The sequence below is a fragment of the Hydra vulgaris genome, chromosome 05, assembly GCF_038396675.1.
Source record: "Hydra vulgaris chromosome 05, alternate assembly HydraT2T_AEP".
NCBI classification, from domain to species: Eukaryota; Metazoa; Cnidaria; class Hydrozoa; order Anthoathecata; family Hydridae; genus Hydra; species Hydra vulgaris.
This window is the reverse complement of record NC_088924.1, coordinates 37,199,912-37,212,500: the sequence shown is the minus strand read 5'-3', so window position 1 is coordinate 37,212,500 and position 12,589 is coordinate 37,199,912. Positions and strand designations below refer to the sequence as shown.

Genomic DNA, 12,589 nt, shown 5'->3' with positions numbered 1-12,589 from the left:
GAATTTCAATTTTTAAAACGTTATATGGTTGTTAAAATTATTTTGTTTATAGAATAAATAATTATTTATAAATAAATTTTTATTAATATATTGAAAATTTGATGGGAAACATTATCTTTTATTTCTAGTTAATAAAAGTATAGTTCGATCCCCACCACATCCCTGGTAGTACCGCGCTCAACTTGTTTCTCAGCGCAGCGGCTTGTTCGTCAAGGTTCGTGTTTTGGAGTTATAGAGTTGGGAGAGGGTTATAAACCACTATTAAGTAGCCTCCTCATCTGTAGTGGCCTTCTCGGCCTTGAGGAGGTGAATAACAAAAAAAAAAAAAAAATATCACGAGTGTCCTTTCTAGCTTCCTTAATATTTTATTTAAATTATTGATATTTTCTTACCACTTAAATAGAATTTTTGTTGATGATGCAACTATTCATTCCAGTATTATAAATAATACAGCACTTTTTATTTGTTATAAACTGGACATTCATGGTTCATATCAATTAAAAATATCATAATTAATCTCTATGCTGTTTCATTCCATATTGACAAACCATAAGAAAAAAAATGTGATGAGAACTAATGTAAAAATCTAGTATATAAGGTTTTATTAAAAACCTTTAATATGTTAAAAGAAAATGTCCCACTACATCTTGTCTTTTAAAGACTATTAAATAGAAACTAATTTAATAGCAGTAATAAGACTAACATGACAATAGTTGCTTTAGCATCACACAAATCCTATTTGCACCAGATACTTAGAAGAATATCTAATGAAAATGTGAAAAAAATGAATAAAATTCGAGATACCAGCTGTGCAAGAACATAAAAACCTTGACTTGGAATTTACGAAAAAAAGAGAAAGCTTATATCCATGCATAAATCTTAAAGACAACATAAAAAAGCACATTTTTCAGCAGAGAGACAATCAGGACATCAATTAACATCACAAAGAAAATTACCCATGTCAACCTTGAAATGATTTTATAAAGTATAGTAATTAGGGATAAAGAAACAAAAGGACCTGTGTTATTAAAGCATTGTTTGTTTTATTACTAACTTGCATAGCAATAAAGAAAATTTGAATACAATTTTAGGTCAGTGACAAGTTTCAGAAAAAGTTAAATTTTTTCTGAAACTTAAATAGTAAACAGAACTTTTACAAATCAAATAGAAGAATATATATCTAAGACTTAATGCCTAGAAAATGCATGTGACTATTGAACTAAATAAAAATTATTTTATTTATATAACTGTTTTAGTTATTATCAAGGTTGGGGTCAAACACATTTGATAAAATACAAATACATTAACTTTAGATTTTCAAATACAGGTTTAAATACAAATATATGTAATTGGCATTTTCAATTACAAATACAAATATTTGTATTTTAAGTTTAGAAAAAATCAGTGGCGTAGCAAGGGCTTATGTTACCTGGGGTGGAATCTGATTTGCACTGCACCCCCCCCCTCCCTCCTTCAATTAAAAGAACAACAATTGCATTCATCAAAACTTTATCCCTATACAGGATTATTCATAACTTAATTTTTAATTGCAAAAAATCGATTTTTTTCAACATTTTAAAGGCTTATTATTTTTCCTATTCTGTTTTCAAAGTCAATTTCATTACTTAGTTTCTGTTCAAATGTATATGATGGCCGCTAGTTTAAAAACTGCTAGTTTAAAAGAATCATTCTTATATATATTTATGGTTTCTTAAATGCTAAGTACTCATTGTAGATCTAAGGTAACTTTTTAACAATTTTAGTTTTGAAAAACTTCTCTCACAACTAGCTTCACTTATAGCAATTGTAAGAAAAACTTGAAGCAGTATAATGGTATTAGGAACTGTGTTTTCAAGACTGCAATTTATTATGAACTGCAAAAGTTCAAGTGGATCACCAGCCATCCATGTTTTTGCTTTGTACAAATAAATTTCAATTAAGTACAAATACAAATATTAAAGAAACCTTTTGATCAAATTTAATATAAATTAACCCTTAACAACCAAATACAAATATGTATTTGACCCCTCGGTTATTAGCGATTTAAAGCATTAGAGTAAACTTGCAAACATACTTGTCTCATCAAGTAACTAACTACGAAATGGACTTAACTCTGTGACCTAAAGTTGTAAACAAAACGTAACCTTAACAATGCATGCAAACAAGGACCACATGCTGACAGTTAATACTCTGATTTATTGAACTTATGATAAAGAGTTGTTATTGAAATCATGTTAGAGAAATCATGTTGTAATAAAAAAAGTTTGAATGCAACATTTATACTTTAAATATAATGACCAAACTGGTCCTGAAATCTTAACAGACAAATAAACAGGTTAACCTTTTGTTAAACAAATAACTCCAACACAAAAGTTATTTTTTGCTTAAACTTGATGCTAAGCTCCATTATTCTCAGTTTACTAAATCTCGTATCTTATCTCAGAAAGTAGGCTCTAGAGACTTGGAAAATCTTCAACAGCATTGTTAACAAGGGTAGGTCGAACATTCTATCTCTCATTCATAGGACTGATCTTATTACCTCTCCCGAGGATAAGGCTGAACTATTTGCAAAGTACTTTTCTTCTAATTCAACTCTTGATTCTTATGGTCATTCTCTTCCTTCCATTCCAATTAAACAAGTTAACCCATTGTTAGACATTCAAATCACTCCAGCTTCTGTTACTAAAGTAATATCTTAAATAAATTCTTCAACTGTTTGTGGTCCAGACAACATTCCTGTCATAGTCTTACAAAAGTGTTAACCAAAACTCTCTTCAATTCTCTCTAAACTATTTAATAAATGTTTGCCTGAGTCTTGTTTTCTTGCCTGCTGGAAAATAACATCTGTTGTTCAATTTTCAAAAACTCAGGTGAACATTCTGAACCCTCCAATTTTCATCTGATCAGTTTCTTTCTGTTGTTAGCAAGGTCTCTAAGTCTTTAATCAACAAATTTCTCACATCTTATTATGAGCCAAATGACTGTTAATCAATACTGTTTTTGATCCTCTTGCTTTATGGCTGACTTGCTAACTGCTGTGATTGAACAATTTTATCATGCATTCGATGGAGGCAGAGAGGCTAGAGCTATTGTTTTGGACATATCTAAGGTTTTTGACAAAGTTTGGCATGCTGGTCTTCTCTATAAGCTTGTTTCATATGTTGTATATGGTTATTTCCAGTAACTTCTGGGGTACCACAAGGTTCTATTCTTATTTCTGTTTTGTTTCTTATCTACATTAATAATCTTCCTGACAACCTTACATCTAAAGTAGCTCTTTTTGCTGATGACTCAACTTTATACTCTTGTCTTGACAAAAATCTTCCCTTTTCGATTGCTTAGAACAGGCAGCCGATCTTGAATCTGATATCACTTCTATAACAGATTGAGGCTCGCAGTGGTTTGTAAATTTTAACTCCAAAAAAACTCAGTTATTTACAACAAACAACTATTGCAATATTGTCAATGTTTCTATATTAATGAATGGCAACCTTTTCGCTGAGTCCTCTTCCTCATGGATTACCATTTACTAATGATCTTAGCATCTGCTAAGGTTGTTTCTCTTTATTATGCATGCCATTTTCTTACTCCTGATTCCATTCTCTACCTCTACAAATCTCTTATTCATCCCTGTATAGAATACTGTTGTCATATTTGGCTTGGTTCTTCTAACGATGCTCTTTCTCTTCTAGACAAGGTACAAAAACGCATTGTAAACATAATTAGACATGGTCTATCTACTAAGCTTGAGCCTCTTTTCCATCAACATAAAGTTGCATCTCTTTCTCTTTTCTACAAGTACTATCATGAACACTGCTCAAAAGAGCCATCATCCCTAGTTCCATCAACTAAAACTCAATCTCATTTGACTTGTCATTCCGCTAAGTCTAATTTGTTTTTTGAATCTGTCCCTACATGCTCTAAAAACGTTTATTTGTCTAGTTTTTTTCCCCACACTATAACTCTTTGGAACTCTCTCCTTTGTTTTCCTGACTCATACAACCTTCAACTTTTCAAGTCTTCTGTCAACCATTTCCTTGCTCTTTGATGATTTAATTAACTAACTCTATTCTTTTTTTCTAGTAAGTCCTGACTTAATAGTGCTTGCTTGCAGCCTTTCTTACAGATTTTGGTCCTGATAAGATTCCATCACATTCTTACTGAAGTGTTCTCCAGAACTCTCTTTATTACTTTCTAAAATATGTGATTCTTGTTACTGGAAACTGCAAAACTGCCTGCTGGAAAATGGTATCTGTGTCAATTAGTCTGACCCCTTTATCACCCAATCAATCATCTCAACACTATTTGCAAGGTCTTTGATTATTTAATTAACAAACTTTTATTCATTCTGAGTACAACAGTTTACTCTTTAATGAATAATAGGGATTTTGCCCCTCTCTACTGCTTACTTGTTAACCATGATAACTAAAAAATAATGAATTAGATTGAAGCAAAGTGGAAAGGGCTATGGTTTTTAACACATCAAAGGCTCAAAACAAATAAAAGATTTATAGAGGTAGAGAATGGAAAAATGGAAAATAAAAAGTAAGAAAATTGCAACTACCATAAAGAAAGACAACCTTAGCAGATGCAATATATTAGATATGTGGTTTCCTTAAAAGATCCATGGGTAGTAAAAAATATTCATAAGACATACGGTATAAGACTTAGTCATTTAATATGGCAATACTCTTACTAAGTCTGAAAATGCAAATCCTTTTACTGTTCTTTTAAGCTCAAAAAATCTTTACTTGGCTTTATCTTATTTTACCTATTAGTAACTCACAACATATATTATTTTTTAATCAAAATTAAAAAATATGAATTTATTTTCACACTTTTATTATTATTATTTATTTCTGCTAAAAAATGCTCTTAATTCATTTTATATATTAATTTTAATTCATGTTATATGTTTTTCAATTTTTTATTTTATATTTATATGTTAAAAAATCTGAAAAACTCAAATGATAATGCAGAATTCAAAAAGTTCTTTTAAAATTTTCAAAGTTATTTATTGCTTAATTTTATCATTAACTTTTAAAGCTTTTATTTTGATTAATTTTTTTGATTTTATTATTAATTTTTTAAGTTATATTTTATTAAATTTATTTTTAATTTTATTACTAATTTTTTAAAGCTATTATTTTATTTAAAAAAACTTTTTTTTTTATTAATTAATTTTATTTTTAATAACAATAGCAGTATAATAAAAAAACAAAAAATAAAAAAAGTACTTGTATCTCTTCGTTTGCGATTCAATCCACCTCCAACTGTAAATGGTAAGCTCACATTTTCTTGATACACTTTCCCTACTAAGAATAATCCATCTGTATGTATGCTTATTTCATACCAAGAATATGAGGCTGGATCTCTTGTAGGCGGACATGGTTGAACAGATGAGCAAGACACCAATATAACGTAATATCTATAGCAGTTTAAGTAAGTGTGTAACTAATTTAATACTTATTATTTAGACTATAAAATAGTTGAGGAAATAAATAAAAAAATAATTTTTCAATAAAAATGGATTTAAAAACTTAAACTTCACTATTGATATTCCTCCTCTATTCATATTTATTTATAACTTTCAACCTCTTTTAAAATAAAAAATCTTTTTTTATTTAAGTTCAGTGATAATTCATAGCATTTTTTTATTTGATATTGAATTTAAGTATTATTGCAATAATACTTAAGTTCAATATCAAATAAAAAAATGCTATGAATTATCACTGAACTTAACTAAAAAAAAATTTTTTATTTTAAAAGAAGTCGAAAGTTATAAAAAAAAGTTTTTGAAATGTAATTTAAATTGCTCGAAAAAATAGACATCTCAATTTAAAATAATTTGTTTAGAGTTAAAAATTGATACAGACCTTGGGACATTATTACAAATAAAATATTAAAAGTCCACATCTGCAAAAAAAGTTATTCAAGCTCAAAATTTAAAAAAATCTGATTTTTCATATTTTTCCATAAACTGTAAGTGTTATCATCATAAAATTAGTTAAACAAAAGTATTAGGTTATGAAATTATCTACAAAACTTGTTCCACATTGAGTTTATCAAAACATTTAACAGTTTAAAACCCTTAAATAAATCTTTAATAAACGCTACAATTCATTAACTTATCTAATATATGTATGAATCATTAACTTATCTAATGAAGCATATCCTATAAATACAAGTTCGCAGACTTAGCATAATTTAAATGTCCTGATGTGTTGAAATAAGAAAACATTTTTTTTGACTGTTCAAATAAGTTTGTCAATCTCTCATTATAAACTTCTTTGCAATCGACACCATATTAAAATATTAAACCCATAGTTTGGCTGTAAACCCTCGCTTTTCAAACGTTATTATCAAAAGTATTATCGATTGGTATTACCAAAGACTAGTAATTGGATGTTTTCTCAAACATCCAATTATTGCCTCAGTTTTGAAGATTCAAAATTGTTCTTCCTTTTTTTAAGTTTTCGCAACAATTGTCAAAAAAACAGATGAAAGTTTTTTTGCCCGGTTTTTAGTTATGATAACTTTCTTACCATACCTCAACTTCAATTGTTCTGTTATATAAATCAACTTCAATTGTTCTGTAATGTAAATCTGGATTTTTAAAAATTTCTTTTAATTCCTAATAAAAACTGACAAACATCACTATTTTTAATGTATGTAAATATTTCTTCGATTGCACCAGTGGTTGGTTTAAAAAATGAATTATAACAACTGTTACGATACTTAGCCTCAGCAGCAATTAAATCATATTCATTATAAATGCATCAGTAACATTTTTTGTTGTTATCATGTTGTTATCTATGTTATCAGACCAACACCAAGCAATCTTCAGAATTGATTCTTTGAATTCATAAATACTAACTTTATAAATTTTACACCAAAATTTTTTGCGACAAAATAATATATTTTCAAACAAAAATCGGATTCACTTATGCAAGCTCTGGTACAAGATGGACTAATTTTAAATTTGCTGGCTTGATCCATATATTGATGTCTTTTAAATGCAGCAATTTTACTCTTCCGAGAATACATTTTACAGTACTGCACAAGAATTGTTACAGACTTCTGACCAATGAGGTAAATAAGGAACCCGTAATTTTTATCAACAGGAATCAATTAATGTTTTCATTCCACAATCAACAACAACTGTTTCACTTGCTGCTAAAAGTTTAATACAAATAAAACAGAGTTGCAACATTTTTAAAAAAAGTATTAAATGGTACAAGTTGTAATAAGTAGGGCTGTTAATAGGTTAGGTCTAGACCCAGATCCAACCAATTTAAACCAGGTTTGGATTTCTTTATTATAGACCCAAAACCTGACAGAACCAGAATGCTAGACGGGTTAACCAAACTACTAATGAATGTTCATAAAAAATCATACAAAGTATAGTCTAAGACATAACATGCATTATTTGGTATACTGTGTACAGTATACTAAATAATCCACATTCAGTTTTATCATAACGAAATACTTTTAGTGTTGATAATTTAGTTTAAAAAAGTTATTTACTGCATACAGTAAAAAACTAAAAAAAAAGAATACATACAGTAAAACATACAGTAAAAAACTACAGAACATACAGAAAACATTCCGTTAAAAACTAAAAAAAAAGTTTAAAAAATCACGAAGAAGAATATTTTAAATCATTTTTATTAATGAGGGTCATAAAAATGTGTTTTGAAAAAAATTACACAAAATAAATTAAAAAAAAACTAAACTAAATTAATACTCTCAATTTTTTTTTAAATTTTATCAAAGTTATAAAAACTTAATTTTAACTAAAATTAGTTTTCTTTAAATAGCTAAACAATAAGTAAAACCCCCTAAAACTTTGCAATATTTTATTATTCAAATCCAAGTTAAGAGAAAAGCTACAAAAACATACTTTTAAAGGTAGATAGTAAAATGAATTATCAAAAAAAAATGAATTATGAAAAAAAAAAGATAGTTCTTAAACTCAACTTTTGCCTTTAAAAAACTTTTTTTGCAGAAATGGGATCAGTGGAGACTTTATTAATTTTATTTGTAAGGTCCCTAATGTCTGTACCAAGTTTCAGCTCTATGCAATTTATTTTAAACCTACAACTATTTTTTTAACTAATTTGACCAGAATATAAAGTGACAAAAATAATTTGTTTTAAGAGTAAATACTAACTATGATATAATAATAAAATCTCATTGAAAATATGTAACTAACAATCTTATTTTTTAATTAAATATAACTTTTTAAAGATGAATAATAACATTTCAAAACAAATTTAATAAACACTAATGAAAAAAATAAGTAAATAGCACTATTAAAATTATTGTAAAAATGATTTTGATGAAAAAATAATTCACTTACATGGTATCATTATTATCAACTTTAAATTTAGAAATATCAATTACAAAATATGTAGAAGATACATTAAAAACAACAATTGACGGTGGAGCTAAAAGTTATAAATAAATATATATAGTTACAAGTTTTAAATAAAGTATCCACCACCACCAAGTACATTTACATTTAACAGAATAATAAGGTCTTAAAAATACATAATATAAATATAAAAATATATTCAAAAAATTTTTAAATTGTATTTTAAAGTAACAAAATTTTATTTTTTTAAAAGTATTCAGCAAAAGAGGCAGATAAATATGGTGCAAAATAAATTAAAGGACCAAGTGATTTATAAACTAAAAAATAGCTGACCATGTGATTTATAAATAAAATATTTTGAGACTTCTAAAAAGTTAATAGAATAAAATTATAATTAAAATCAAGTTATAAGAATTTTAACAAGATATACAAAATAATATTAAACTTCTGTTTCAGTTCTGTTATATTTCACCTAGTAAAAAAAATTTTATAAAAAGGTAAAAAAAAAAAAATTTACAATAAAAACAAGAAAAGAACCTGTTGTAGATGAAATTTCAGTGGTTGTAGTTGTTGTAGCTTGTAATGTTATGGTTGAATCACCAGTTGTTTTGGTTGGAGATTCAGTTGTTATTGTAGACTCGGTTGTTGTGGTTGACTCAAATGTTGATGTGGTTGGAGCTTCAGTTGTTGTGGTTGACTCAGCTGTTGATGTTGTAACTTTGGTTGTTGCAGTAGAAGCTTCAGTTGTAGAGGTTAATTCAGCCGTTATTGTTGTATCTTCGGTTGTTGTGGTAAAGGCTTCAGTTGTTACTGTTGATTCAGCTGTTGTTGTTGTAGCCTCGGTTGTTGTGGTAAAAGCTTCAGTTGTAATGGTTGATTCAGGTGTTGTTGTTGTATCTTCAGTTGTTGTTGTATCTTCAGTTGTTGTGGTTGATTCAGCTGGTGTAATTGTAGCTTCGGTTGTTGTAGTAGAAGCTTCAGTTGATGTAGTTGATTCAGCTGTTGTTGTTGTAGCTTCGGTTGTTGTGGTTGAAGCTTCAGTTGTTGTAGTTGACTCAGCTGGTGTTGTTGAATCTTCTGTTGTTGTAGTAGAAGCTTCAGTTGTTGTGGTTGACTCAACTGTTGTTGTAGTTTGAGCTTCAGTTGTTGTGGTTGACTCAGCTGTTGATGTTGTAGCTTCGGTTGTTGTGGTAAAAATTTCAGTTGTTGATGTTGATTCAGCTGTTGTTGTTGTAGCCTCGGTTGTTGTGGTAGAAGCTTCAGTTGTAATGGTCGATTCAGGTATTGTTGTTGTATCTTCAGTTGTTGTTGTATCTTCAGTTGTTGTGGTTGATTCAGCTGGTGTAATTGTAGCTTCGGTTGTTGTAGAAGAAGCTTCAGTTGTTGTGGTTGATTCAGCTGTTGTTGTTGTAGCTTCTGTTGTTGTGGTTGAAGCTTCAGTTGTTGTAGTTGACTCAGCTGGTAGTGTTGAATCTTCTGTTGTTGTGGAAGAAGCTTCAGTTGTTGTGGTTGACTCAACTGTTGTTGTAGGTGGAGCTTCAGTTGTTGTGGTTGATTCAGCTGGTGTAATTGTAGCTTCGGTTGTTGTAGTAGAAGCTTCAGTTGTTGTGGTTGATTCAGCTGTTGTTGTTGTATCTTCAGTTGTTGTTGTATCTTCAGTTGTTGTGGTTGATTCAGCTGGTGTAATTGTAGCTTCAGTTGTTGTAGTAGAAGCAGTTGTTGTGGTTGATTCAGCTGTTGTTGTTGTATCTTCGGTTGTTGTGGTAGGAGCTTCAGTTGTTGTGGTTGATTCAGCTGTTGTTGTTGTATCTTCAGTTGTTGTGGTAGAAGCTTCAGTTGTTGTGGTTGAATCAGCTGGTGTTATTGTATCTTCTGTTGTTGTGGTAGAAACTTCAGTTGTTGTGGTTGACTCAACTGTTGTTGTAGTTGGAGCTTCAGTTGTTGTGGTTGACTCAGCTGTTGATGTTGTAGCTTCGGTTGTTGTGGTAGAAGCTTCAGTTGTTGTGGTTGATTCAGCTGTTGTTGTATCTTCGGTTGTTGTGGTAGGAGCTTCAGTTGTTGTGGTTGATTCAGCTGTTGTTGTTGTATCTTCTGTTGATGTGGTTGAAGCTTCAGTTGTTGTAGTTGACTCAGCTGGTGTTGTTGAATCTTCTGTTGTTGTTGTAGAAGCTTCAGGTGTTGTGGTTGACTCAATTGTTGTTGCAGTTGGAGCTTCAGTTGTTGTGGTTGACTCAGCTGTTGATGTTGTAGCTTCGATTGTTGTGGTAGAAGCTTCAGTTGTAGAGGTTAATTCAGTGGTTGTTGTTAAATCTTCGGTTGTTGAGGTAAAAGCTTCAGTTGTTGTTGTTGACTCAGCTGTTGTTGTTGTATCTTCAGTTGTTGTGGTAGAAGCTTCAGTAGTTGTGGTTGATTCAGCTGGTGTTGTTGTATCTTCTGTTGTTGTGGTAGAAACTTCAATTGTTGTGGTTGACTCAACTGTTGTTGTGGTTAGAGCTTCAGTTGTTGTGGTTGACTCAGCTGTTGATGTTGTAGCTTCAGTTGTTGTGGTAGAAGCTTCAGCTGTAGTGGTTGATTCAGCTGTTATTGTTGTATCTTCTGTTGTTGTGGTTGAAGCTTCAGTTGTTGTAGTTGACTCAGCTGGTGTTGTTGAATCTTCTGTTGTTGTGGTAGAAGCTTCAGTTGTTGTGGTTGAATCAATTGTTGTTGTAGTTGGAGCTTCAGTTGTTGTGGTTAACTCAGCTGTTGATGTTGTAGCTTCGGTTGTTGTGGTAGAAGCTTCAGTTGTAGAGGTTAATTCAGTGGTTGTTGTTATATCTTCGGTTGTTGTGGTAAAGGCTTCAGTTGTTGTTGTTGATTCAGCTGTTGTTGTTGTAGCCTCGGTTGTTGTGGTAGAAGCTTCAGTTGTAATGGTTGATTCAGGTGTTGTTGTTGTATCTTCAGTTGTTGTGGTAGAAGCTTCAGTTGTTGTTGTTGATTCAACCGTTGTTGTTTCTGTCATATTTAAACATGATTGAAATACATTTGTACAAAACTCATCATTGTTATAAGTACAAAAATCCTTCAAACATGGGCAAAATGATTTTTCTAGTTTAGGAGAAGAAAAAGAACAAAATTAAAAATATATTTTGAAAATAATTATGCATTAAAATGTATTTAAATCAATAGAAGAACTGTTTGGCGTTAAGTATTCACCTTATTAGTATTCCATATAGTTACCTTTCCTATTTCTAAATCCAAGCATTTGTATGTTTATACTTGTTCAAAAATTTGTGAATATAACAATTATTTTTATTAACAATGAATATAAGTATTTATTGTTAATATAAATAAGAACTTGATTTGAAAACTTTTAAATTCAAGTTATTTGGAATACTAATAAATCAAAGATCTATCACTGGTACTAATGTTATATGCAAATATAAAAATACACAAAATGTAAGCATTACCTTGTCTTAGAGCCTTAAGTGCATTTAGCGCTTATAGCCTCAAAACAAAATTATGTAAAAATAACATAAACTAAATCAAAACAATATGAAAACCTTCAATAGTTAAAGGATTAACTGTTGTAGAAACTATTGTTGTTGGAGATTCGGTTGATGTTGTTGAGGCTTCTGTTGTTGGAGAGTCAGTTGCTGTTGTTGAATCATCTGATGCTGTTGTTGCTGAAAGTTTAAAAATAGAATATATAATCAGTGATTTCAAAATAATTCATCTGCTTGTTTTTTGTTTTTAATGTAACAATAAAATAAATGAATGTGATATTAATACAAAATTTAAAATTGTTTGTAAATCATAACTACATTGAACCCCATTATTATGCTATTTTCTAATGTTATTTTTTTGTTTTTATTACTTACCTGAAAAAGGAAACAAAAACGCAATTCAAAGTGAGTCTTAAATATATTTTGCACAATAAATCTTTCTATTGTAGATTTAGTGTTATATTGGATCTGTGATAGCCTTTAACAATATTCTAAGATAATGAACAAATAATTGACAATTATGTTATGCTTGCTCAGGTTTCGTTATGCAAGAACTTTACTTTAAGATGAATTTCTTATATTACACTTAAAGTGGTTTACTCTTCTTACTTTAATGGTTGAATTTAATAAACTATTTCATGGCTATTTGGTTTGCAACATCATAAATACTTATATATTAGCAATTATTGCATTAAACACATAAACTATGTTTAAATTAGTTTTTCTTGTA

At 29.5% G+C, this 12,589-nt stretch overlaps 1 protein-coding gene across 5 annotated transcripts in view; it reads right to left on the bottom strand.

Moving 5' to 3' along the window:
- LOC136080830 (mucin-2-like) overlaps positions 1-12,589 on the bottom strand; it is a 97,660-nt gene that overhangs the window by 69,961 nt on the left and 15,110 nt on the right. For all 5 annotated transcript variants that reach the window (XM_065798085.1, XM_065798082.1, XM_065798083.1 and 2 more), the window contains 4 exons: positions 11,917-12,039; positions 8,915-11,461; positions 8,363-8,450; positions 5,238-5,428 (listed from right to left, as the gene is read on the bottom strand). In XM_065798085.1, coding sequence (XP_065654157.1) covers positions 5,238-5,428; positions 8,363-8,450; positions 8,915-11,461; positions 11,917-12,039 — 2,949 coding nt within the window. The remainder of the gene's footprint in view (positions 1-5,237; positions 5,429-8,362; positions 8,451-8,914; positions 11,462-11,916; positions 12,040-12,589) is intronic.